Source organism: Emydura macquarii, unplaced genomic scaffold (genome assembly GCF_026122565.2).
Source record: "Emydura macquarii macquarii isolate MOO-44397 ecotype Brisbane River unplaced genomic scaffold, CSIRO-AGI_Emac_v2 contig_3511, whole genome shotgun sequence".
NCBI lineage: Eukaryota > Metazoa > Chordata > Testudines > Chelidae > Emydura > Emydura macquarii.
This window is the reverse complement of record NW_027133648.1, coordinates 1,105,396-1,132,169: the sequence shown is the minus strand read 5'-3', so window position 1 is coordinate 1,132,169 and position 26,774 is coordinate 1,105,396. Positions and strand designations below refer to the sequence as shown.

General features: G+C 46.1%; 1 protein-coding gene across 7 annotated transcripts in view; it reads right to left on the bottom strand.

Annotated features, from left to right (window-relative positions):
* SMARCD3 (SWI/SNF related, matrix associated, actin dependent regulator of chromatin, subfamily d, member 3) overlaps window positions 1-26,774 on the bottom strand; it is a 165,910-nt gene that overhangs the window by 27,327 nt on the left and 111,809 nt on the right. For 5 of the 7 annotated variants that reach the window (XM_067535713.1, XM_067535714.1, XM_067535712.1 and 2 more), the window contains 5 exons: window positions 25,615-25,716; window positions 16,804-16,965; window positions 11,743-11,840; window positions 10,931-11,066; window positions 2,543-2,665 (listed from right to left, as the gene is read on the bottom strand). In XM_067535713.1, coding sequence (XP_067391814.1) covers window positions 2,543-2,665; window positions 10,931-11,066; window positions 11,743-11,840; window positions 16,804-16,965; window positions 25,615-25,716 — 621 coding nt within the window. Of the gene's footprint in view, window positions 1-665; window positions 820-2,542; window positions 2,666-10,930; window positions 11,067-11,742; window positions 11,841-16,803; window positions 16,966-25,614; window positions 25,717-26,774 lie in introns of all 7 variants that reach the window. The other 2 variants (XR_010917562.1, XM_067535716.1) reach the window with 2 other exon arrangements.

Genomic DNA, 26,774 nt, shown 5'->3' with positions numbered 1-26,774 from the left:
AGAAGCCTGGGAAACAAGCAGGAGGAATTGTAAGTCCTGGCACAGTCAAGGAACTATGATGTAACTGGAATAACCGAGACTTGGTGGGGTAACTCACACAACTGGTGCATTGTCATGGATGGGTATAAATTGCTCAGGAAGGACAGGCAGGGGAGAAAAGGTGGAGGAGTTGCACTGTATGTAAGAGAGCACTATGATTGCTCAGAGCTCCAGTATGAAACTGGAGAAAAGTCTGTTGAGGGTCTCTGGGTTAAGTGTAGAGGCGAGAGCAACAAGGGTGATGTCATGGTGGGCGTCTGTTATAGACCACCAGACCAGGAGAATGAGGTAGACAAGGCTTTCTTCAGACAACTAATGAAAGTTTCCAGATCATAGGACCTGGTTCTCATGGGGGGACTTCAATCACCCTGACATCTATACAGCAGAGCACAAACAATCCAGGAAGTTTTTGGAGAGTGTTGTGGACAACTTCCATGGGGCTGGATGCAATGCATCCGAGGGTGCTTGGGGAGTTGGCTAATGTGATTGCAGAGCCATTGGCCAGTATCTTTGAAAGCTCATGGCAATTGGGGGAGATCCCAGATGATTGGAAAAAGGCAAATATAGTGCCCATCTTCAAAAAAAGGGAAGGAGGATCCAAGAAACTGCAGACTGGTCAGCCTCACCTCAGTCCCTGAAAAATCATGGAGTAGGTTTTCAAGAAATCCATTTGGAGACACTTGGAAGAGAGGAAGGTGATCAGGAACAGTCAGCATGCATTCACCAAGGGCAAGTCATGTCGAACCAACATGAGTGCCTTCTATGATGAGATGACTGGCTCTGTGGATGTGGAAAAAGTAGTGGACATGATATACCTTGACTTTAGCAAAGCTTTTGATACAGTCTCCCACAGTATTCTTATCAGTAAGTTACAGAAGTATGGGTTGGATGACTGGACTATATAAGATGGATAGAAAGCTGGCTAGATCATCGGGCTCAACAGGTAGTGAGCAACGGCTCGATGTGTAGTTGGCAGCTGGTAACAATCGGAGTGCCCCAGGAGTTGGTGCTGGGGCTGGTTTTGTTCAATATCTTCATTAATGATCTGGAAGGATGGGGTGGATTGCACCCTCAGCAAGTTTGCACATGCCACTAAGATGGAGGGAGTGGAAGGCACGCTGGAGGGTAGGGCTGGGATACAGAATGACCTAGACAAATTAGAGGATTGGGCCAAAAGAAATCTGATGAGGTTCAACAAGGTCAAGTGCAGAGTCCTGCACTTAGGACGGAAGAATCCCATGCACTGCTACAGATTGGAGATCGACTGGCTGGTCACTTCTGCAGAAAAGGACCTGGTGGTTATGGTGGACAAGAAGCTGGACATGAGTCAACAGTGTGCTCTTATTGTTAGGAAGGCTAACAGCATATTTGGCTGCATTAGTAGGAGCATTGCCAGCAGATCGAGGGAAGTGATTGTTCCCCTCTGTTTGGCACTGGTGAGGCTGCATTTGGAGTACTCTGTCTGGTTTTGCGCCCCCCATTACAGAAGGGATGTGGACAAATTGGACAGAGTCCAGAGGAGGACAACAAAAATGAGTAGGGGGCTGGAGCACATGACTTATGAGGAGAGGCTGAGGGAACTAGGCTTATTTAATCTGCAGAAGAGAAGAATGAGGGGGGATTTGATAGCAGTAACTACCTGAAAGGGGGTTCCAGGGAGGATGGAGCTAGACTGCTCTCAGTGGTGGCAGATGACAGAACTAGGAGCAATGGTCTCAAGTTGCAGTGTGGGAGGTCTAGGTTGGATATTATGAAAAACTATTTCACTAGGAGGATGGCTAAGCACTGGAATGGGTTACTTAGAGAGATGGGGGCATCTCCATCCTTAGAGGTTTTTAAGGCCTGACTTGACAAAGCCCTGGCTGGGATGATTTAGTTGGGGTTGGTTCTGCTTTGAGCAGGGGGTTGGACTAGGTGACCTCCTGAGATCACTTCCAACCCTAATCTTCTATGATTCTATTCAGATCTTCTTGTATTATATTCTGGTCCTCATTCACATTCACTATGCTTTTCAACTTCATGTCATTCGCAAATTTTATTAGCACTCTCACTTTTTGTGCCAATCTCAGTAATAAAAACGTTAAAGAAGATTGGTCCAAAACTGATCCCTGAGGAACTCCACTAGTAACCTCCCTCCAGCCTGACAGTTCACCTTTCAATATGACCTTTTGTTGTCTCCCCTTTAACCACCTTTCTATTATCCACTTTAACCACCTTTCTTCTTTATCCACCTTTCTGTTATCATATTAATCCCCATTTTCTCCAATTTAACTAATAATTTCTTATATGGAACTGTATCAAATGCCTTATTGAAATCCAGGTAGATTAGATCTACTGCATTTCCTTTGTCTATTTTGGGGCAGTTCTCTGGCCTATGTTATACAGGAAGTCAAATCAGATGATCACAACAGTCCCTTCTGGCCCTGGAATCTATGAATTTGAAGCTGCACAGGTCAAGCCCTTGCTCCACTGCCTCCTCTTCCCTCCCAGAACCCTTGCCTACCTTGAGATCCCTGCTCTGGGATCGGAGAAGGTCTTGAATGTATCCTTTGGGATCTTTGGAGAAACTCAGCATGAAATCGCGTTGTATCTTTAGCTGGTTTATAGATTCAATTGTCTCATGAATCTGAAAAGTAGAAGAAATAATATGGATGTTCTTGTATTTATGTGTCCCCAAGCCACAGAGAGTCTGAGTTTATCCCCATCAGCCCATCTGTAATGCATTTGAAACACAGAACTGTCATTTTGACAACTTACAATTACTAAGGATCATAAGACATCTTTCCCCAGAATAAGCATGTTAACTCTGATGTCTTGGCCATGGTCTATTTCCTGAGTTCTCCTGTACTTCAACTAGAGACAGCATTCTTCTTCACATCCAGCCCTAAACTGTTGGATAGTGTGAGGCAATGGCTGTCAACTTTTTCAAACTACAGTACCCCTTTCAGGGATCTGATTTCTCTTGAGTGACCCAAGTTTCACTTCACTTAAAATCTACTTACTTACAAAATTAGACGCAAAAATATAAAAGTGTCACAGCACACTATTAGTGAAAAATTGCTTAATTGCTCATTCTTACCATATATTATAAAATGAATCATTTGGAATATAAATATTGTTCTTACATTTCAGTGTATACAGCAGTATAAACAAGCCATTGTCTGTATGAAATTTTAGTTTGTACCGACTTCGCTAGTGCTTTTTACGTGGATTGTTGTAAAACTAGGCAAATATCTAGATGAGCTGATGTACCCCTTGAAAGACTTCTTCATCCCCCCAAGGGTACATGTACCCCTGGCTGAGAACCACTGGTGTGAAGTTTGCAGTTGTAGTAGAACGTGAGCACCTGAGGCCTAGTATAACAGGGCTAGATGCAAGATCTGAGGCCTGAACCAAAGTCTGGCTTTAGGAAACAGCAACTGCTTGCCTGCTTACACGGTCATTGACTGATACAGGAACTTGGCAGAAACACAGCATTGTTAATGCATGGGCATTCCTAAGGAGCAGTAACAGGATCACAGTATTGTTAAAGCACTAGTAATCCTAATTCCTGGTGATTGAAGACACACAATCCTGGGAGACCGTACTAATGCTCCCTGAACGGAAATACAGTATAGGGAGGCAGTACAGTGGTACACAAACACAATCATGAGAGACAGTACAGAGACTCCCTGACCTTAAGATAAAAGAGATAGGATGATGGATGAAAATGTTGTGCTTGATTTGTGCTTGATTATAGAACAATTGCCGACATCAGAGATGCAGTGTGAAACTTGTTTGTATCAGGGTATATGAAAGGGATCCCAGCAGAAGCATCTTTGTCCAGCCGAGGTGATAACAGAAAGTCCTGCTGTTAACTGAACCGGTCCATTGGGCCGAGCATACATGGCCTAGTGTACCTGTAGCTCCTATGGGGCACTAGCACTGTGCTTCGCTTGCAATAAACCTGGCCAAGTGCCTTCGCCGCTTATCCGAGTCTGTGGTAATTTATGGGTCATGTTTAACGAGGTCTGTCGATTCAGCTAGCTGCAGAAGCTGAAATGGCATCCAGAGGGGAACTCACACCAGCACACATGCCCTAAACTGACTGACAACAGCACCGTCAAAGAACTAACTCATTACACCGGAGGATACAGTGATCCCTTAGTACAGTTAGCCAGTTTGCCACGTCTGTAAGATATTTTGCGATCTTTCTGAATGAATGGTGCTATATAAATATGTAATTAGAATTGGCTCTATTAAAACAAAGCAACAAATATAAGCACTGATGCAGGAAAACACTAAAGCAAATGTTAAATTTGAAGCATGACTTTGAGTGGCACTGACTTCAATGAATCTTAAGAATATGCACAAATGCTTTCCTGGAACAGGTCCGTGGAAAGCAAAAAATTACATAAGCATATATACTGGCCAATCCCTGCCTGCTGTGCTTCTATGAGCATGCCTACTGAAGTCAACAAGACTAATATAAGAAGAGCAGAATAGTGGAATAAGGCGCATTGGGAAGTTTATAAAGAACTCATCATGACTGACAAACTTGATGGTTTGTCTTATCCAATTACAAAATTAGTAAAGGAAGAGAAGACAGTAGCTGTGATACAGCTACATTTCAGGAAGCATGATATATTTATTTGAAGTGGTCTTGGCTGGCCATAGGAAAGTGGCTGAAGGAACATAAATAATAGATAATAAAGGCATTGACTGCTGCTTTCCCTACTCTGGGCTGCCAAATCACTGCCCTCCTCATTTCAATCTCTTCTAAAAATCCACTTCTTCCATGATGCTCACCACTTGCAAGTCAGGAACACTTGCTCTCTTATTTCTTCAGCTTTCCTATTTTTATATGTAAAAAACTAACAGACTCAGCAGACTGTAAATACAAAGCTAAGCTGAAAGATTGTGTGATCATGTCGCTGCAAACCTCATCCTTCCTTACCACTTTCACTTCTTTTTCTTCCTGATATCACAAAAGTAGACTGCAAGTATTTTGGGGTAGGAACAGTGCCTTGCGTGAGTTCACCAGCTCTGCTGTAATTAAGGTTGAGTGTAAAGTGCCGTAAAGTACACAAACTGATACAGGGCACGTCTACACTAAAAACTGAAGTCAACTTATGTTAGGTTGACTTGCAGACACCACAGTAATTACTGCGGTGGTTCATGTCAAAACTGACATTCTTTTGGTGGTGCACAGCCTCACCAGAAGCGCTACCACCTAGTTCCCTTAGCCTGGGTTGGGGGCAGTGTGCAGTGCTGAGACCCTAGACTCTCAACTCCCCGCCAGGAGCCCGGGTGCTGCCCTGAGGCTCCTGGCTTCCCACTCATCACCGGGAGCACGGGTCCGCCCCCTCTCCCCCCAGCTCTTAGCATGGTGTGGGGAGCCAGGAGCCTCAGTGCAGCTGGGCTCCCAGTGGGAAGCAGGGAGACCATGGGGCAGTCGGGCTTTGAGTGGGGAGCCCAGCAGGCACAACCCAACTCAGATTGAGCAGCCTGGGCAGCAACCCGGCAGGGAGTAGGGGTCCCGGGGGAAGCAAGGCTCTAGCTGGAGCCGCCCCCATGCACCCAGCTTTCTTGTCCATTTCACTGCTCTAACAGGGAGCCATGAAATTGACAAAAATGACAGCCATCAATGGATGTAAGTAACCTACAGTGTACACAGGGACGCTGCGTTTTGCTAACTTCATAGACATAAGCCCTACATCTTTTATGGCGGTAGAATTATTATGTCGGTGTAGCATGGCACTTAAATTGGTGGGAGCAAAACTAGTGTGTACACTGACATGAATAGGCAGTGGTGTACAGAGGGTCTGCAGCACCTGGGGGCCAAGCCTAAATTTGCATCCGCCCCAAGCCTCATGCCCCCCCCCCCATGCAGGGGAGGGGGAGTCTGTACCTGCGGGGGGGGGGCAGGGAGGGAGGGGCGCAGGGAGGTAGGGGGGCGCAAATGCAGTCTTGGCTCTGCCACCCTCCCCTCCCTGCACTTATCCGGCACGTGGCGTTTGCCTCTCCCGCTGCAGCCTTGCAGCCCGGTGCCAGCTCAGATGGCGCAACCTCATCCCCTGGCCTGGGGGTGGGCGGCAGGCTGGCCCTTCAGAATGCATGGGGCGCAGGAGCGGAGGCAGGAGCAGCTGCCCCTTAGCCTCCTGCACCCTCCGCCCGTTGTGAAGGGCCAGCCTAGTGCCCTGCACTTACCCGCCGCTCCAGCCCCTCAGCCCAGTGCTGGCTTGTATGGGGCAGTGTCACCCCCCAGCCTGAGTGGGAGGGCACCACGTTGGCCCTTCACAATGGGCAGGGGCCACAGGAGGCTGAGGGGCAGTTGCTCCTGTGCCCTCCCAACCCAGGCTGAGGGAACTAGGCTTGGTTAGCCTGCAGAAAAGAGGAGTGCGGGAGGATTTGATAGCGGCCTTCAACTACCTGAAGGAGGTTCCAAGGAGGATGGAGCTAGGCTGTTCTCAGTGATGGCAGACGACAGAACTAGGAGCAATGGTCTCAAGTTGCAGTGCGGGAGGTGTAGGTTGGAAATTAGGAAAACTTTTTCACTATGAGGGGGTGAAGCACTGGAATGGCTTACCTAGTGAGGTGGTGGAATCTCCATCTTTGGAGGTTTTTAAGTCCTGGCTTGACAAAGCCCTGGCTGGGATGATTTAGTTGGGGTTGGTCCTGCTTTGAGCAGGAGGTTGGGCTAGATACCTCCTGAGGTCCCTTCCAACCCTAATATTCTATGTTTCTATGTTTATACAGTGCTCGGAGTCTGGGTAATAACGAAGAATTGGCAATTTTCACTGATGAAAAGAAATTTAAGATAATTGGCATTACTGAAACCTGATGGGCTGTTTCCTATGATCAGTGTGTTGAAATCATTGGTTATAAGCTGTTTAGGAAGGATAGAGTGGGTAAAGAGATGAGGGGATAGCACAGGGCTTGACAAATTTGCTTTGTAGCTAGGAGCCAGCCCAAAAAGTAAGGAGCCAGACAACATGGGATCAGCAGCAGGGCGCCCTGGCCAGAGCGCAGCAGCCACTCTCCCCTCCCGGCCCCGCCACATGAACGCAGTGGCGCCCTGGCCGGAGCGTGACAGCCACTGTCCCCTTCCGGCCCCACCCCTCTCCCACAATGTGGGCCCAGCAGCGGGACGCCCTGGCTAGAGTGAGGCAGCCACACCGCTCCTGCCACAGCCCTGCCGCCACATGGACGCAGTGGCACCCTGGCCGGAGCATGGCAGCCGGTCCCCCCGGGACCCAGTCTTTCACTGAGAGAAATACTAGGCGCCAGAATTAAATTCCTAGGCACCATGGCGTCCTGGCGCCCGGGAATTGTCGAGCCCAGGGATACACTATACACTAAAAACTCCATCACCTGGTTTAGTTATTGAGAACTCAGAAAAAACATAACATTTCATAACTGTTGTTCTTTGACATGTGTTGCATGTGTCCATTACATTATCGGATGCATGCATCTCATGCACCAGTGCCAGAGAGTTTTCCCTAGCGGTATCCATAGAGGCAGCCCTGCCTAGCTCCTTGTGGAGTGAATGAGGGTACAAAAGGTGGAGACACTTCATTGTAGGTACTGGAACTAGGAGTTCTGGGTGTGCTGCCACATTCCCTGGTTTGAAGTGGTTTCCATCATATACAGGGTTTACAGTTAGTTCAATGGCTCTCAGCATCCCCCATACATAGTGTTCTAGCACCCCTGCACCTCCTCTTTTCTTCAGTTCTGTCAGAGTAGAACCTGATGGCGGACTCTGATGCATCAGGGAAGGAGAATGTGCTGTATAATGGACATGTGAAATATATCTCAAAGAACAACAGTTACAAGCAGATAAGTAATCATCTTTCCTCCTCCTCCTCCAGTCCTTGCATGTATCCATTACACTGTAGGTGTCACCCAAGCTGTTACCCCAAGATGTAGGGCTCTAAGTCGCTTCATAATTTCATTTAAATCACCAGATCCGTATAACTTGCACGCAAGGGTTTTAAAAGAGTTGGCAGAGGAGGATGCTGGATCATTAATGTTAACTTTCAGTTAGTCTTGGAACGCTGAGGAAGTTCCAGAAGACTGGAAGAAAGCTAATGTTGTGCCAATATTTAAAGAGGGTATACAGAATGACCCAGGTGATTATAGGCCTGTTGGTCTGACATCAATCCCAGGCAAGAAAATGGAGTAGCCGATAAAGGACTAGATTAATAAAGAAATAAAGAAGGGTAATATAATTAATGACAATCACTCTGGGTCTATGGAAAACACATCTTGTCAAACTAACTTGATTTTTTTTAATTGAAATTACAAGTTTGGTGATAAAGGTATAAGTGTTGATGTAATATATTTAGATTTATGTAAGGCATTTTACTTGGTATTGCATGACACTTTGATTAAATAACTAAAGCAATATAAAATTAACATAGCACATGTTAACTGGATTAAAAGCTGACTAACTGATAGGTCTCAAAATGTAACTGTAAATGGAGAATGAACTTAAAACTGATATGTTACTAGTGTGGTTCGGCAGGAATCAGTCCTTAGCCCTCTGCTATTTAACATTTTTATTTATGACCTGGAAGAAAACATAAAATCTATCGCTGATAAAGTTTGCAGGTGACACAAAAATTGGGGAAATGATAAATAATGCAGAGGACAGGTCACTGATAGAGAGTAATCTGGATTGCTTGGTAAATTGGGCACATGCAAACAATATGCGCTTTAATATAGAAATGTAAACTTATACATTTAGGAACAAAGAATGTAGGCCATATTTACAGGATGGGAGACTCTATCCAAGGAAGCAGTGACTCTGAAAAAGATTTGGGAGGTCATGTGGATAATCAGCTGAACGTAAGCTCCCAGTGTGAAGTTGTGGCCGACAGTGTAAATGCTATCCTTGGATACATAAATAGGGATATCACGAGTAGGAGTAGAGAGGCTATTTTAGCTTTGTATTTAACACTGGTGCAACCACTGCTGGAATACTGTGTTCAGTTCTGGTGCCCACAATTCAAGAAGAAGATTGATAAATTGGAGAGTGTTGAGAGAAGCACCACAGGAATGATTAAGTGATTAGAAAACTTGATTTACAGTGACAGACTCAAGAAGCTCAATCTATTTAGCTTAGCAAACAGAAAGTTAAGGGGTGAGTTGATTACAGTTTGTAAGTATCCACATGGGGAACAAATATTTAATAATAGGCTCTTCATTCTAACAGAGAAAGTTATAATATGATTCAATGGCTAGAAGTTGAAGCTAGACAAATTCAGACTGGAAATAAGGTATACATTTTTAACAGTGTAAGTAGTTAACCATTGGAACAACTTGTGAAGAGTCATGGTGGCTTCTCCATCATGGACAATTTTTAAATCAAGATTGGATGTTTTGCTGAAAGATCTGCTCTAGGAATTATTTTGGGGAAGTTCTATGGCCTGCGCTAGGCAGGAGGTCAGACCAGATTATCATAATGGTCCTTGCTGGCCTTGCAATCTATGAATTTATGAATCTATGAAAGAGAAACTGCAGGACCACCTTGCCTAGAGTTGTATACCTTGAAGTGGCAGACAGAGCATGATGTTGGGTGAAAATATGGATCGAGGGTCACCTTGCCATTCTTCAGCTATCTACAATCAGGACATGCGTCAGAAACTCAGGAATTTTAGTAATGCCACTTTGGTCTCAGGTCCCATGAAGGGAAAAATCCCAAATGTAACCTTCACGTGGTAGAAGGTGATAAAACTCTCTGAGTGGCAAATACGCCTCTGGGGACTAAATATTCGCTAATATAAGCGATCAACCTGAAAAAATGCCAATGGTTAACTGGATGGAGGCACATTTAGGGTAGGATGGTTTTTGCCCCGAGATTAGAAAATGGATCTCAAATTTGGGTGGATTGGGCTTGGAAGCTTTGGATGGCAGCTGATCTAGGAGACAGTAACAGATGCCAGAGTCAGTAGAGGGCAGTTAGAAGCAGCTGAGGCCAATTAAGGCCCAGCCAGGTGCCTGATAAAAGCCCTCTGCTCCAGGGAAACAGTACACAAGCTGGAGGAGTAGGTGTGCTGTGCTGTGCTAGGAGGAGCTGAGGAGCAGACAGGAGTACAGTGGAAGAGCGGAAGAGTTCCAAGAGAGGTACTGAGCCTGGTTTGGGCAGCAAGGAAACAGGGCCAAGAGGCCAGGAGGACTGAGGGGGGAAAAGTAGCCCAGGGGAAAAAGACTGCAGCTGCAAATACAGTGCCAGCAGCTCATAGCTGCTACTCATAGGGCTCCTGGGCTGGGACCCGGAGAAGCGGGCAGGCCCAGGTCCCTACCCGCCTCCCGGGGGGAGACGGGGTGATGGGCGATTCCCTGGCCCACTACGAGAGGTGAAGCGCGAGACCCACTAGAGGGAAGCCGGCCGACTGCCACAGTACCTTTATGGCAAGACAATAGCAGGTAGTAAAAGGCTCTTTAGTCTAGTGGAGAAAGCAGAACAAGAACAAATGGCTGGAAGTAAAGGCCAAACATAATCAAATTAGAAATAAGGCACACATTTTTCATAAGGAAGGTGATTAACTATTGGAACAAACCAACAAGGGAAGTGGTGGCTTCTCTATCTCTTGATGTCTTTAAATCAAGATTGGATGCCTTTCTAGAATATATTCTTCAGTCAAACACACATTATTAGGCTCAATATAGAGCTAACTAGGTGAAATTCTATGGCCCATATTAAGTAGGAGGACAGACTAGATAATCTAATGGTTCCTTCGGGCCTTAAAAATGTATGAACATCACACTCCCATAACACATTTCCTGTGATAACATACCCAGCTCATACTGCACTCCCATAGAGTGTAGTGTGTGACTCCATATTCCACATACTGCATTCATATATACCATACTCCATGATACTTTAAATCCTTTCTTGTGCCAGTACCTTGTTGTCCAGTGCTGTGATCTCCTGCTGGTTGGCCGTTGAGAGGAGAAAGCTACTCATTTGTCCTTTCAAGGGATCTTCAACTTCCACATCTATGTCATAACAAGCCGTCTTCTTCTGGTCATTGGGGTCAACACTATGGAGAAGACAACAACAGAACCTTGAATTCTAAGTTGTTTTTAGCAGAATCTGCTGAGACTTCTTCCAGACCTAAATACAAAGGAATTGGCATAACAGAGCTTCTTCTGTAGCACTCACAGATGCTACAGTCCCAACATCTCCCAACATAGGAGGCACTGTAGGGAGCAGGTCAGGATTGGAGCTTCCAGGTACTCCAGTTTCTTCCCAGGAGTGCTGGCTTTGGGGAAAGCTCAGTATTCCAGCAGGATGTGTTGTAGGGGATGATGCAAAGTACCTTTTCAGAGAGAACAGATGGTCCAGTGTTTAGGGTGCTAGCCTAGGACTAGCGAGACCCAGATTCAACTCCCTGCTCCACTACTCACATCTTCTTTGACTTTGGCAAAACATTTAGTTTTTCTGTACCTCAGCTTCCCATCTGTAACATGGGGATAACAACACTTCCTCAGGGGGTGAGGGGGGATGAGGATAATACATTAGAAGTTCATGAGGCACCCAGATATTAGAATAATGGGAGCTATGGAAGCATCATAGATAAAAATAATCTATCATGGTCTTGACTTGACAGGAAATGGAGGACTGGCTGGCCACACCTGTGGGGCAAAGAGGGAAATGGCTCACGTTCCCCTTGTGGTGGGAGACCCAGGCAGTGCTGGGCTGGCTGGCACACTTACCTGATGATGTGGTTTATAACTATGGGGTCTGGAGGCAGCAGCAGGTTAGTGAGTCTCTGAGGAATTTCGGAAAACTTTAGCCGTGGACAGTCAAAGATCTAAACAACGTGAAAGATTTGTTAATATCCCTGGCAACAAGGAAGGTGCGAAATCAAGGGCTCAACTGTCAAGTAACAGTGAAAGCTTATCTCTGACTCTGCCCCTTTGTGCACTCTTTGAAGTTCATGAGGAAAGCAGTATTAATATAAAGTCACTTTCCAGTCTGGACAGGCTGGATGCTGACGGAGTGGGCAGCATCCCCGCTTTAGTCTAGGATGGTGGTTCCCAACCTGTGGCCCGGGGACCAAAAGTGGCCTGCAAGGGCTTTCAGAGTGGCCTGCCACTCCCCTCCCACTGGCTGCAGAAAGAAGCTGCTGCCTAAGGACCCAGGCAGAGCACATTTCCACCGGGCTAAAAGACCAGTGCAGGCTCCTTGCTGCAGCCAAGGGGATGGGAGATCAGCATCCCTTCCCCCGGCTGTAGCAGGGAGCACGGCAAAGCGTTCCGCCTAGGTCCATAGGCGCTGGGTCCCTGCTGGAGCCAGAGGGAGGGGAGATCAGCACTCCTCTCCCCCAGCTCCAGCAGAGAGCAAAGCACTCTGCCTGGGTCCCTAAGTGCTGGGGTCCCTGCTGGAGCCAAAGGAAGAGGAACACTGCTCTTCCATCTCCCTGGCTGCAGAAGGAAGCCACTGCCTAGGAACACAAGTGGAGTGCACGGGGCTACAGGACATGGGTGGTTTCCCTGCTGCAGCCAGGGAGATGGGAGATCAGCGAGGAGGTAGCCTCCTTGCTGAACTCCTTCCGTCTTGCTGTAGTGAGGGGGGGTGCTACTGGCAGAGAGTGGCAACCCTTCAGGGTTGTAAAAATGATATCTCTGGCCTTCAAGCCAAAAAGGTTGGGAACCACTGGTCTATGAGCTGGAGGGAACAGCTCATTATAATGTTAGAAGGTTAAGGTGATCACAGTCTATAATTACCTACATATGGAACAAATATTTGATAATGGGCTGATTGATCAAGCAGACATAGGTGTAACAGGATTCAATGGCTGGAATTTGAAACTAGACAAATTCAGACTGGAAATGAAGTGTACATTTTTAAGGTCAGGCTTAATTAATTACTGGAACAATTTACCAAAGGTTGTGGTAGATTCTCCATCACTGGCAATTTTTAAATCAAGATTAGATGTTTTTCTAAAAGACATGCTATAGTTAAAAAATAGAGTTATTAACCTTCCAGAACTGTTGTTCTTGGAGATGTGTTGCTCATGTCCATTCCAAGTAGGTGTGTGCACACTGCATGCACAGTCGCCGGAAGGTTTTTCTCCTACTGGTATCCATAAGGTCAGCTCTGGAGCCTCCTGGAGTTGCGCCTTCATGGCATTGTATATAGGGCCCTGAAGACCCCTTGCCTCTTCAGTTCCTTCTTGCTGGCTGGCTCCAACAGAAGGGTAGGCGTGTGGGTCTTGGAACGGACATGAGCAACACATCTCCAAGAACAACAGTTACGGAAAGTTAGTAACTGTTTTTTTCCTGTTTCGAATCTCGCTCAAGTTGATTCCAAGTAGGTGACTCCCAAGCAGATCCATAGGAGGAGGGGTCGGAATTTAATTGACCTGTGGATTGCAGTACCACTCTACCAAATGCAGTCTCATCTCTGGAGTGTTGCATAATAGCATAATGTGCTACACATATATGAATAGATGACTACATCACGGCTCTACAAACGTCTTGGATCAGGATTTGAGCGAGAAATGCTGCTGAGGATGCCTGTGACCTTGTGGAGTGAGCTGTTAGTACTGGGCTAAGTCCCCTTGCCAAGTCATAACATATCCAGATACAAGATGTGATCCATGAAGAGATTCTTTGTGATGATACTGGAAGGCCTTTCATCGTGTTCACTATTGCTATGAAGAGCTGTCGTTTTTCTAAAGGATTTAGTCCTCTTGATACAAAAAGCCAAAGCTTGTTTAACATCCAGAGAATGCAGTCTCTGCTCTCAACTGTTGGAGTGTGGCTTTGGGTAGAAAACCGGAAGGAATATATCCTGGTTTTTGTGGAATTATGACATTGTCTTCAGAAGGAAAGTTGGGTGAGGGCGCAGCTGATCATTCTCCTTGTAGAAAACCATATAAGGAAGCTTAGACATGAGGGCCCTGAGTTCTAATACTCTCCTGGCCAAAGTTATGACCAGTAGAAAAAGCTATCTTCCAGGATAGACAGAAAAGTAAGCATGTCATTACAGGTTTGAATGGAGGGCCCATCAGTCTTAACAGTATGAGGTTGAAGTCCCATTGTGGAATCAGCTGATGAGTCTAAGGGTATACTCTGTCTAGACCTTTAAGAAAACGCCCTACCATGGGGTTGGTGAAGACTGAACAGCCTGCAACCCAGGGATGAAATGCCAAGATTGTGGCCAGCTGGACCTTGATGGATGACATCGATAGCCCTTACTGCTTGAGATGTAACTGATAGTCTAAGATAAAAGGTATTGAGGATAGTATGGGTGGAGTACCCTTCTGCATGGATCAGATGGAGAATCTCTTCCACTTAGCTATGTAAGTAGCCCTGGTGGAAGGTTTTCTGCTGGCAAGAAGGATCTCTTTAACTGGTTTTGAGCTCTCTAGCTCCAGATGATTCAGCCATGGAGCTTCCATGCTCTGAGGTGGAGAGACTTGAGACTGGGGTGACAAAGGCGGTTGTGGTCCTGAGTGATCAGGTCCAGAACCAGAGGCAGACTGATGAGAGTTTCCACTGAGAGGTTGAGGAGCGTTGTTTACCAGTGTTGGCATGGCCAGGCTGGGGCTACCAGAATTACAGAGGACCTTCATCCTGACCTTCAGCAGAATATCATGAATGGACAGGATAGACGGAAATGTGTAGAACAGATGGCTTGTCCATGAGATGAGGAATGCGTCCACGACTGATCCCAGACTATGATTCTGGTTGGAGCAGAACTGCATGCACTTCCTGTTGTGTTCCTCTTCTGAGAGCCAGGAAAGAAGGACGCCTCCAGGTGTATCAAGTGATCTATGCAAAAGTCCCACAGTCTGAGGGCTTCCTGGAACAGGAGAGATGAGCATGCTCCACCCTGTCTGTTTATATAGAACATCGCTATTGTATTGTCAGTCATGACTGACACATATTTGCCTTTCAGGTGGGCTTGGAAGGTCTGACAAGCCATGCGTACCACCCTCAGTTCTCTTACATTGATGTGAAGTGAAAGCTCTGCTTGGGAGCAGAGGCCCGGGTCCTGAGCCCCCCTAGATGAGCTTTCCAGCCCACTGCTGAGGCATTGGTGACCAGGGACAGTGAGGGGTAGGATGTGAAGAAGAGGACTCCTGCACAGACCGACTGTGGCTTGAGCCAGCATTTCGGCAGAAAAGGACCTGGGGGTACAGTGGACAAGAAGGGAGTTGGACTAGATGACCTTCTGAGGTCCCATCCAGCACTAATCTTCTATGATTTCATTCCTGCATGCTTGGCCCTTATTGCCAAGAAGGCTAACGGCATATTGGGCTGCATTAGTAGGAGCATTGCCAGAAGATCGAGGGAAGTAATTATTCCCCTCTATTCGGCACTGGGGAGGCCTCATTTGGAGTACTGTCTCCAGTTTTGGGCCCCCCTGAAAAGATGTGGACAAATTGCAAAGAATCCAGAGGAGGGCAACAAAAATAATTAGGGGGATGGAGTACATGACTTAGGAGGAGAAGCTGAGGGAACTAGGCTTGTTTAGTCTGCAGAAGAGAAGAATAAGGGGAGATTTGATAGCAGCCTTTAACTACCTGAAAGGGGGTTCCAGGGAAGATGGAGCTAGGCTGTTCTTGATGGTGGTAGATGGCAAAAATAGGAGCATGGTCTCAAGTTGCAGTGGGAGAGGTCTAGGTTGAATATTAGGAAAAAACCTTTTTCACTAGGAGGGTGGTGAAACACTGGAATGGGCTACCTATGGAGGTAGAGGCATCTCCATCCTTAGAAGTTTTTAAGGTGTGGCTTGACAAAGCCCTGGCTGGGATGGTTTAGTTGAGGTTGGTCCTGCTTTGAGCAGGAGTTGTACTAGATGACCTTCCTAGGTCCTGTCCAACACTAATCTTCTATGATTCCATTCCTGCATGCTTGAGCGCTATTTTTATACTACTCCCTAATCATCTGACCGAAGATTTCTCAAAGGCTTGTCTCTTTCACTAAACAGAATTTGTACCAATAAAAGATATCACCTCACCCATTTTGTCCCTAAAACCAACCATTCAGAATTAGATTATATTGTGTGACTGGTATAAAATGGTAATTAGAAAACTTTGATTCATAAGTCAGAGCTGTGCAAAGCAATTCTTACAGAATACAGAAAAGCAAAACAAATTCCTTCCAGCACTGTTATGTAGGAGGAAGAACTATGTGGATATGTGACTCTGGGGGTATGTCTGCACTGCAAAATAAAGGTACGTATTTAATTTGGGTTAAAATAGCAACGAAGACACAGCAGCTTGGCTTTTAACTTGGATTAGCAACTCCAGTTCAACTCTAGGCTCCCCTATAGGTTTTAACTCAAGCTGCTAATCTGAGTTGCCATATTCTTCACTGCTATTTTAACCTAGATTAGCTCACCTGAGTTAAGAACACTTTTTTTTTTTTTTGGCAGAACATCAACACCATGTGTCATAGTGTTCACAACTATCAGCTGAATGTTGGTGACAACAACACAGCTCTCAAGAACTCAGTCCAGGCCACTTAAAAACAAAGTTACAGGGGCCCAGACACAGTATCATAACCTGACCAAGTTCTCCCTCCTGGAAAGGCCACAACTGGGGTAGGAGTGTTGAGCTACAGGAAGTAATGCCTAACAGCTCCAGCATGTGTGAAGAGTATTTGTCCCATTGGTGGTAGTGTCTGCTGACAGCCCCACGGAACTGAAGAAATTTAGAGAATTATAAAAGGAAACTTTTATTCAGTACCTCCTGCCCATCCAAGAAACAGCCAGATGCTACTCCCAAGCATTGCAGAGATCTGCTACTAATAGGGAGTTACCTGCTGGAAGTATTTGTCACAGTTGATGTATTCCTTATCATGGGAGTCTTGCAGTTTGTTTGTTTTGATGTACTGCCAGAGAGCCTGGATAATTGCTGATCGGGTCTGTGTGTGTATTCCCAGCAAACGGGCCAGTCGTGGGTCCAGTTTAAACTGTGGAGGCTGCAACAGACAGAGAGAGAAACAGACAGACAGAAAGATGCATAGGGTTAAGGTGAGTTTTGTTTTTAACTTTTTAGTGAATTTGTTCCTTATAAATGTGCCAGACTCAAGAAATCAAGGCAGCAAAAGTGCAAGCTGCCCATGATGTGTGCCTCAATCCTGCCCTGGAAGAACAATATTTAAGGGTGAAAGGAAAGTTCAGTCCCTATGGAACTCTTGGCCTAACTGTTGAGCCTACCAACAAGTGGACCAACCAGTACCAATTTTGATCATGGTTTTTGTAATGTGAGGACAAGAAACTGGACTAAGAACCGCCAATATTTATTCATATAAGCAGGCCACTAAACAGCCATTAGAGGGTAACAACTTTTCATCACTATTGATCTAGCCCAGATTTAAAACAGTGAATTATGATCTAGAAAGTCCCATTAGCAGTTATATAAGATATGCAGTCTCTCAGCTAAAATTAGTTATAAAAGAGATGGGCAAATAACTGATTTTTTAGTTCAGCTAGCAAACCAAAAAAAGAACAGAATATTTGGCTCATTTTCAAAAATGTTCAGAATTTGTCAGCAAATTGGAAGTGTGTGCCTGTCAACCCCTTATAACATTTAGTCCAGTGTTAGGGCACTTGCACAGGATCTGGGAGACCCATGTTTGGATCTCCACTCTGCATGAGGAACTTGAATTCAGCTCTCCCCGCCTTCCAGGTGAGCATCCTAACAACTAGGCTAGAGACTATTCTGTTCTCAATCATGCCTGCTGAAGCTGATCCACGTTGTATAAATACTTAAATATTCTTTAGAGCAGAGACTTGAACTCAAGTCTTCTCCTCCCAGGTGAGTGCTCCAGCAAACAGGCTACAGGCTATCTGGCTCTCAGCTGCTGCAGTTGATGCTGTTCCACTTTGTATATATACTTAAATATTCATTGGGCCAAAAGGAGAGAGAGAGAAGGACTCTATGACTCGGTAATTAATGCACTTACCTGAGAGGTAGGAGATGTGGATTCAAATTCCTCCTCTGAATCAGGCAGAGAGAAATCTGAATATGCAAAGTGGAACAGCTTCAGCAGGAAAGACTGAGAGCAGCCCTATCCCATAATAGCCTATAGTCTGGTGCTTAGGATGCTTACCTAGAAGTGGGGAGAGCTGAGTTGAAGGACTGACACACTAAAATGACACTAAGCTGGGGGGAGTGGTAGATATGCTGGAAGGTAGGGATAGGATACAGTGTGACCTAGACAAATTGAAGGATTGGGCGAAAAGAAATCTACCTGAAGGGGGAATTCCAAAGAGGATGAAGCTAGCTGTTCTCAGTGGCGGCAGATGACAGAACAAGGAGCAATGGTCTCAAGCTGCAGTGGGGGAGGTCTAGATTGGATATTAGGAAAAACATTTTTACTAGGAGGGTGGTGAAACACTGGAATGTCTTACCTAGGGAGGTTGTGAAATCTCCATTCTTACAGGTTTTAAGGCCTGGCTTGATAAAGTCCTGGCTGGGATGATATAGCTGAGGTTAGTCCTGCTTTGAGCAGGGGGTTGGACTAGATACCTGCTGAGGTCCTTTCCAACTCTAATATTCTATGATTCTATGATGGAGATGCCTCTGTGTGCAGGGCACTGTGCACAAAGGAAGGCATAGCCTCAGGCCCAAAGAGCATGCAACCTAGTGTAAGATAAAATACAAGTCTATGTTCATGTGATAGAAGGACTAAGTCTGGACTCCTGATTCCCAGTTCTGCTGCTCTAACCACTAGACAACAGTACCCCTAGAGCTGGGACTATAACCTAGAAGTACTGATTGCTAGGCTGTATATTCTAAGCGTAAGATTCTATTCCCTCCATACCAGCAGACAGCAAGAAACAGTGAGAGCAGCAGCAGCAGCAAATGTGAGGCCAGTTTTTCATCACGAGAAACGTAAGTCAACCTATATTAGATCAATTTACAGCCACAGCAGTAATTACTGTGGTAGTTCATGTCCTCACTACCCTTCTTGAGTCAGTGGTGTGCGTCCTCACCAGGAGTGCTTCCACTGAGGTAGGAGGGGCAGTGTGGGGAACTGAGAGCCTGGTCTCTCAGCTCCGCTGGCAGATCCCTGCCGGAAGTCCGGCTGCCCCACAGGCTCACAGGCTCCTGCCCCCTGCCTTCTGCTCCCCATTCCCTGCTGGGAGCTGGAGGAAGCCACGCAGAGCTTCACGCCCCCAGGGAGCAGGGTCCTGCTGCCCCAGCTTCTCGGTGCCACCCTTGCCCTTCCCCACCAGGCAGCCTTGTCAATTTCACAACTCACCAAGCCCTGAAATTGACAAAGCTGCCCTGCTCCCAGCAGGGAGCTAGTAGGGCTGCCCCAGCTTCTCGCCCTGGCTCCCAGGTGGGAGGGGGGAAGCCACCTGGGTTTCTCGCCCCAGCTCCCATCCGGGAGCGGGGGGTCCAACTACCCAACTCTCCAGGGGAGCTGGGGGCAGCTAGACTGTAGCTGCCAAGCTGTCTTCTCAATTTCAGGGGTCCTGCTGTGAAATTGACAAGACAGCCACCAGTCAATGTAAAGGAGGCAGTGTCTACACAGAGACTGTGTCACCCTAACTACACTGACATAAACCTTATGCCTCTTGTGCAGGTGGAGTTAGTATGTCGGTGTAGTAGGGCACTTACATCTGCTGGAGGACAGCTATAGTGTAGACACTGACATAATTAGGTCAATGTAAACTGCCTTATATTGACTTGTGTAGTGTAGACCACCCTTTACAGACTGTGATCAAGTCACTATTTAACCTTTTCTTTGATAAGCTAAATGGATTGAGTGCCTTGAATCTTTCACTTTAAGGCATGTTTTCTAACCCTTTAACCATTCTCGTGGCTCTTCTCTGAACCCTCTCCAAATTTCCAACATCTTCCTTGAATTGTGGACACCAGCACACCACTGCCAAATACAGAAGTAAAATAACCTTTTTTCCCTTACTCAATATTCCTCTGTTTATACACCCAAAGATCACATTATCTTTTGGCCACAGCCTTGCACTAGGAGCTCATATTCTTCTAATCATCCACTATGACCCCTAAGTTTTTTTCAGAGTCACTGCTTCACAGAATGGAGTTCCACATCCTATAAGTGAGGCTTAAAGTCTTTGTTCCTAGATGTAGGACTTTACATATGGACATATTGAAATGCATTTTGTTTGCTTGCACCTGGCTTATCAAAGAATCCAGATTGCTCTGTATCAGTGACCTTCACCCTTCAGTATTTGGCACAATCTTTGTATCATCTGCAAACATTATCAATGATGATTTTGTTTTCTTCCAGGACATTGATAAAAATATTAAATAGCATAAGCCCCCCCAAAAAAATCCTTGCAGTACTCCACTAGTAACACATAAGCTCAATGATTCTATGTTTACAATTACATTTTGAGAGCTGTCAGTCACCCAATTTTAATCCAATTAATGTGTGCCATTTTGATTTTGTATCAATTTTTTTAAATCAAAATGTCATGCAGTACCAATTCAAATGCTCTAAAGAGATCTAAAAATATTACATTGACACTATTATCTTTTAACAACCAAAATTGAAATCTCATTAAAAAAATTACGTTAGTTTGACAAGATCAATTTTCCAGAAACCCATGTTGTTGACTAGGATTAATTATATTACTCTCTTTTAATTATTTATTGAGTTCTATATCAGCCATTCCTTTATTTTGTCCGGGACTTATCCTTATAAAAACTGGCACAACATTAGCTTCCTTCCAGTCCTCTGGAATTTCCCCAGTGTTCCAAAACTTTTTGAAAATCAACATTAATGATCTATAGAGTTCCTAATCAAGCGCCTTTTAAATTTCTGGATGCAAGTTATCCAAACCTACTGATTTGAAAGTGTCTAATTTTATTAATTGCTGTTCAACATCCTCCTGAATGGAAAGTATTTCATAATCATTATATGATACGAATACATCAACTCTCTTTTTCCCCACACACAGAACAGAAATATTTATTGAACACTTTTGCCTTTTCTGCATTATTATTTCCAATCCTACCATTTCCATCTAGTAATGGACCCAAACAATTGTTAGGATTCCTTTCCCTCCTAATATATTTTTTTTAAATTCCTTATTTTCCTCAACTCTGTTGTCCATAGCTTTCTTTTGTCCTTTACTTCCCTTATCAATTTTCTACAATTTCTATTTATATTCACTGCTATCAACTTTTCCTTTTTCTGTTTATTTTTTCCTCTCTCTCTCTCTCTTCCCCCACGCCCGCCTCCCTCCCTCCCTCCAATTTTATAGTTGCTTTCACTACCCATCTAAGCCAGGTTGTTTTTTTTAATCAGAATTGCTTTCTTTCTTGATTTTGGGATAGTGGTTTTTGGCAATCTAACAAAATGTTCTTAAACGATTCCCAGTTATCTTTCATATTTTCCTGCTTAAGTTCTTTCTCCCAGTTGATCTGGCTCATGATTGTTTTCAGCTTTGTGAAATTGGCCCTTTTAAAGCACCAGGTATATATATATTACTAGTTTGGACTTTATTCTACTAGCACATAACAAATGTAATGAAGCCATGATTACTTGTACTTAAGAATATGTTTACACTACAGTTGTTACAACAGAACAGCTATGGCACTGCATCTGTGCCACTGTAACATAGATGATTCCCACCTCAAAAGTAGGGATGTGATGGCTCTTGGGGTACCCAGGACTGTGAGTCACTTTGCTAACCCCTGCCTCCAGCGAGAGTCTTTCTTGTCATAGCTGGGTGTCAACTCCCTGACACAACCTGCCCTTCAGCCACTCAAGCACTCTCCTCTGGGATTACACCTTGCAGGTTAACAAGAGGTGCCCCCCAATTGCTTTGAATCATTCCCTATGATACCCAGCCCCTGACACAGACTACTCACAGAATTTCCAGAACCTCTGCACATAAAGGTACAGCATGCCCGTTTACCAATTTTACCTTAAACCACAGCTCCTGTAAACCACTGTAAAAGTGCTTGTAAGCACTTATAATATAACAAAAGAAGGTTTATTTAAGAAAGAATAAAGATGTAACTAGAAACAAGAGTGAGTGGTGGAAAAACAAGGTTACTCACCAGTAACTGTTGTTCTTTGAGATGTGTTGCTCATGTCCATTCCAATATAGGTGAGTGCACGCCACCATGCACGGGTTCCCGGAACTTTTTTCCCCTTAGCAGACCCCGTAGGGTCGGCTCTGGTGCCCCCTGGAGTCCCGCGCACATGCCGCGGTATATGAAGCACCGCCAACCCTACAGCCCCTCTGTCCCTTCTTTCTGCCAACTCCGACAGTGGGGACCGGAGGGTGGGTGTGGAATGGACATGAGCAACATGTCTTGAAGAACAACAGTTACTGGTAAGTAACTTTGTTTTCTACTTCGAGAGATTGCTCATGTCCATTCCAATATAGGTGATTAAAAAGCAATACCTTGGAGGTGGGTAGGAGTTACCGGTGAGCTGCCCTCAGCACGGCTCTGCTGAAACCCGCATCTTCTCTCACCTGCTGAACAATGGCGTAGTGGGACGTGAAGGTGTGTACTGATGACCAGGTGGCGGCTCTGCAGATGTCCTGCAGAGGCACTCTCTTCAGGAAGGCCGCCAAGGAGGCCTGAGCCCTGGTTGAGTGCGCTGTGATGACACCTGGAAGTGGCACATTCGCCTGCTCATAGCAGTACTTGATGCAGGAAGTGATCCACGCGGAGATGTGCTGGGTGGAGACATGTGAGCCTTTCATCCGGTCCGCCACTGCAACGAAGAGCTGCGTCAATTTCCGGAACGGCTTTGTCCTCTCGATGTAGTAGGCCAGGGCTCGTCTCATGTCCAGCGAGCGCCATCTCCACTCCTCCTTCAAACCGTGTGGTTTGGGAAAAAACATGGGGAGAAAAATATCTTGGTTATAATGAAATTGGGAAACCACCTTGGGCAGGAAGGCTGGATGTGGCCTCAACTGTACCTTATCCTTAAAGAATACAGTATAAGGGGGCTCCGAGGCCAAAGTCCTAATCTCGGAGACCCTCCTAGCCAAGGTAATGGCTATCAGAAAGGCTACCATCCATGAAAGGATGAGCAGAGGGCATGTAGCCATGGGTTCAAAGGGGGGCCCTGTGCGTCTCGAGAGGACCAGGTTGAGATCCCAGGGAGGCACCGGGTCACGGACCTGCAGGTACAGCCTCTCCACCCCCTTGAGGAACCTGACCGACATGGGGTGGGACAACAGGGATCTCCCCTCTAGCGGCTGATGGAAGGCTGAGATGGCCGCCAGGTGGACCCTCAGGGAGGCCAGCGCCAGACCCTGGAGCTTTAGCTGGAGCAGGTACTCCAGGATCGCCTGAATAGGAGAGAGGCTTGGCAGAATGCCCCGGGACTCTGCCCAGCAGGTAAACCGCTTCCACTTAGCTCGATACATGACCTGTGTTGAAGGTTCTCTGCTGCCCAATAGAATTTGTTGGACCTGTGCCGAGCAGGCTCTTTCTCCCTCTGTCAGCCACAGAGCCTACAGGCCGTGAGGTGTAGGGAGTCCAGGTCCGGGTGCAGCAGGTGGCCATGGTCCTGGGAGAGCAGGTCGTGCCGTCTCGGGAGCTCCACGGGTGGGGCAATCGACAGGTCCATCAGCATACTGAACCAATGCTGTCTAGGCCATGCCGGGGCAATGAGTATCACGTCCACCCTGTCCCTCTTGATTTTCAAGAGAACTTTGGGCAGGAGCGGAATGGGTGGGAACGCGTACATGAGGGTCCTCGTCCATTCGATGAGGAACGCATCGGATATCAAGCCCGGCTCGCGACCCCAGAGTGAGCAGAACCTTGGACACTTCTTGTTCCAGGATGACGCAAACAAGTCCAGTTGGGGAACACCCCACTTGTGGAAGATCAAAGTCACGACCTCCGGGTGCAACGACCAATCGTGGCAGGATAGAAATGACCTGCTGAGGTGGTCCGCCTCATCATTCCTCACCCCCGGAAGATGAGAGGCAGATAAGTGAAAGTTGTGCCTCACTGCAAAGTCCCACAGACGGATGGCTTCCTGGCAGAGGGCCGAGGAGCACGCCTCCCCGCTGTTTATATAAAGCATGGCTGCAGTGTTGTCCGTAAGCACCTGCACCACCCTGCCCATAAGGAATTTGAGGAATACCTTGCACGCTAGTTGGATGGCCCTGAGCTCTTTCACATTGCCTCTCCTCCCTCATCCAGAGCCCCTGAGTGCCTAGGCTGGCGCTGATGTAGGCTCCCCACCACACATCCGAGGCATCGGAGATCAGGGTGACCGACGGGGCCAGATCTCTGAAAGGGACACCTCTCATCCCTGCCCTGGGAGTCCGCCACCAATTTAGGGAGGCCAGGACTGACAGCGGAACCGTGACCACCCTGTTCAAGGGGTGTCTGCTTGATTTGGTTAAACTGTTGCAAAAGGCTATGTGGACTCTCTCTCTCTCTCATTTGGTTTCAAACCAACTGTATTTTGGTTTAGCTTCTGCCAATTAGGAACAGATTTAAACTAAACCAGAATAAGCTGCTCCCAAAACACAAATAAGAACATCCACAGAGTTATCAGCACCACTAAACAAGAACCTCTTATTCAAGCAGCCTCTGCATGTTCCTACTCTTGATGTAGCAGCTTGAACAGATGCAATGGTCATATGTAAATGTATTCATGTAGAAGCAAAGAATGGAGACCATATTTACATGATAAGGGATTCTATGCTGGAAAGCAGTATCTCTGAAAAAGACTGGGGAGGAGTCATAGTGGATAATCAGCTGAACATGAGCTCCCAATGCAGCACTATGGCCAAAAGGGCTAACCTGATCCTTAGATGCAGAAACAGGGGTATTTCGAGTAGGAGTAGAGAAGTTATTTTACCTCTGTATTTGGAACCATTGCTGGAATAGTGTGTCCAGTTCTGGTGTCCACAATTCAAGAAGAATGCTGATAAACTGATGAGGGTTCAAAGAACCATGATAATTATTAAAGGATTAGAAAACATGCTGAATGGTGACAGATTGAAGGAGCTCCATCTGTTAAACTTAACACAGAGAAGGTTAAGGGATAACTTGATCATAGTCTGTAAGTACCTACATGGAGAACAAATATTTGATGGTAGGCTCTTCAGTCTAGCAAACAAAATTATAATACAATCCAACGGCTGGAAGTTGAGGCTAGACAAATTCAGACTGAAAATAAGGCATACATTTTTAACAGTGAGGGTAATTACCCACTGGAACAATTTACCAAGAATTCTGTGGATTCCGCATCACTGACAATTTTTAAATCAAGATTGGATGTTTTTATAAAAGATAGGCTACAGTTCAAATAGGAATTAATTCAAATAAGTCCTATGGCCTGTTTTATACAGGAGATCAGAACAGATGATCACAGTGGTCCCTCCTGGCCTTGTAATCTATGAATCTAAGAATATATATAGCCCTGGACATTGTACATTCACGACATTTACCTCCTCCACCAATCCAAAAAACAGAGTTTTGTTTGCAAAAGATGCCCTTCATAAAAATTCCATCACTCAGAATCACAGAAATGACAGCTGGAAATGATTTCTTGGTGTGTGTGACAGGGTGCCTCCCTTGTGATGTACTGTATCCTGATGTTTGTGTTCTATTTGAGCAACAATCATGCCAAGTGCAATGCACTGACCTGGTAATCCAACATGAGGAGAAGTGTGCACCGCACACTCACATCACCAGGCCTCTTCACCTGGAAGCCATCAGTCTCCTGGGTAGTGGGAGTTCTGTGCCACTGCCAGAGGAGAAACAAAACAAGAAGAGGTCAGCCTGCCTCTGGCTGACGTGGGATGTTGTGTTCCATGAAAAAATTATCATTAGTTCAACAGTAAGATTCTGAAATCACACCCTCCAAAGTTAGAAAATTCCAACTCTTCCCCTTGCACATTTGCCTTAAAATACAGTCTCTCTCTATATCAGTGTATGTTATTTGTTGGATAACACAATATATATTGCAAACTGGAACTTTTTCTACAACCTGTGACAAAGCTCTTTCTCTACCTCGGTGGGTCTAGTGCTTCCTTCTAGCGCTAGGTCAGATAACTGCTTCACCCCTTAGTGTTCTTCCACCCTCTAGTGGTGGGTGATGGTAATACAGCCTCCCTAAGATGTCTGCTCCCTACTGGCTCCCAGTCCTGTCTCTGGTTCTGGTAGGCCCTTGCCACTTCACTGGTGCTCTTGCCCCTCCAGTGAATGGCCAGTGGGGTGGGGAGTGGCCCAGTCCCACCCTCAACTCCGGGCCCCAACCCAGGGACCCTACAAGTAGCAGCTTTGCGCTGTGGCTTCAGGAAAGCGGCTAGCTTCCCTGGGTTACTTCCCTGTGCCCCCTGACTTAATGTCCATACCCTGCTCAGACAGGGGCCCTTCCTGGCCCTCCTTGCCAGGAGAGGCTCTTGATCTCTGACAGCCCCACTGGGCGTGGGAGTGCCGAACCAAATGTCCAGTTCTATCTTCCCCTTCTGGAAGGGTCTTTTTCCTCAGGCCTCCAAGGCCTGGGAAAGGTCCTTTGCCCTCTTTGGGCAGGGTTTTTTCCCTCCCCCAGTCTATGTACCTGCAGAGTTCTCCCTTGCCAGTGTTCTGCTCCTTCTCTGACATCCTTCTGCCTTCTGACAGTGTCTTGCCTGCTCACACACTCTGGTAGCTCACCTCATTCCCACAACTCCAGTCACACCTCTTCTCTGGAGGGGAGGTTTTTAACAGGTCCTAGGTGGGGCCTTGATTGGCTTCAGGTGTGTTAATTAACCTGGAGTAATCCCTGCTCAGCTATCAAGGGAAAAGGGACTTGCTGAGCCT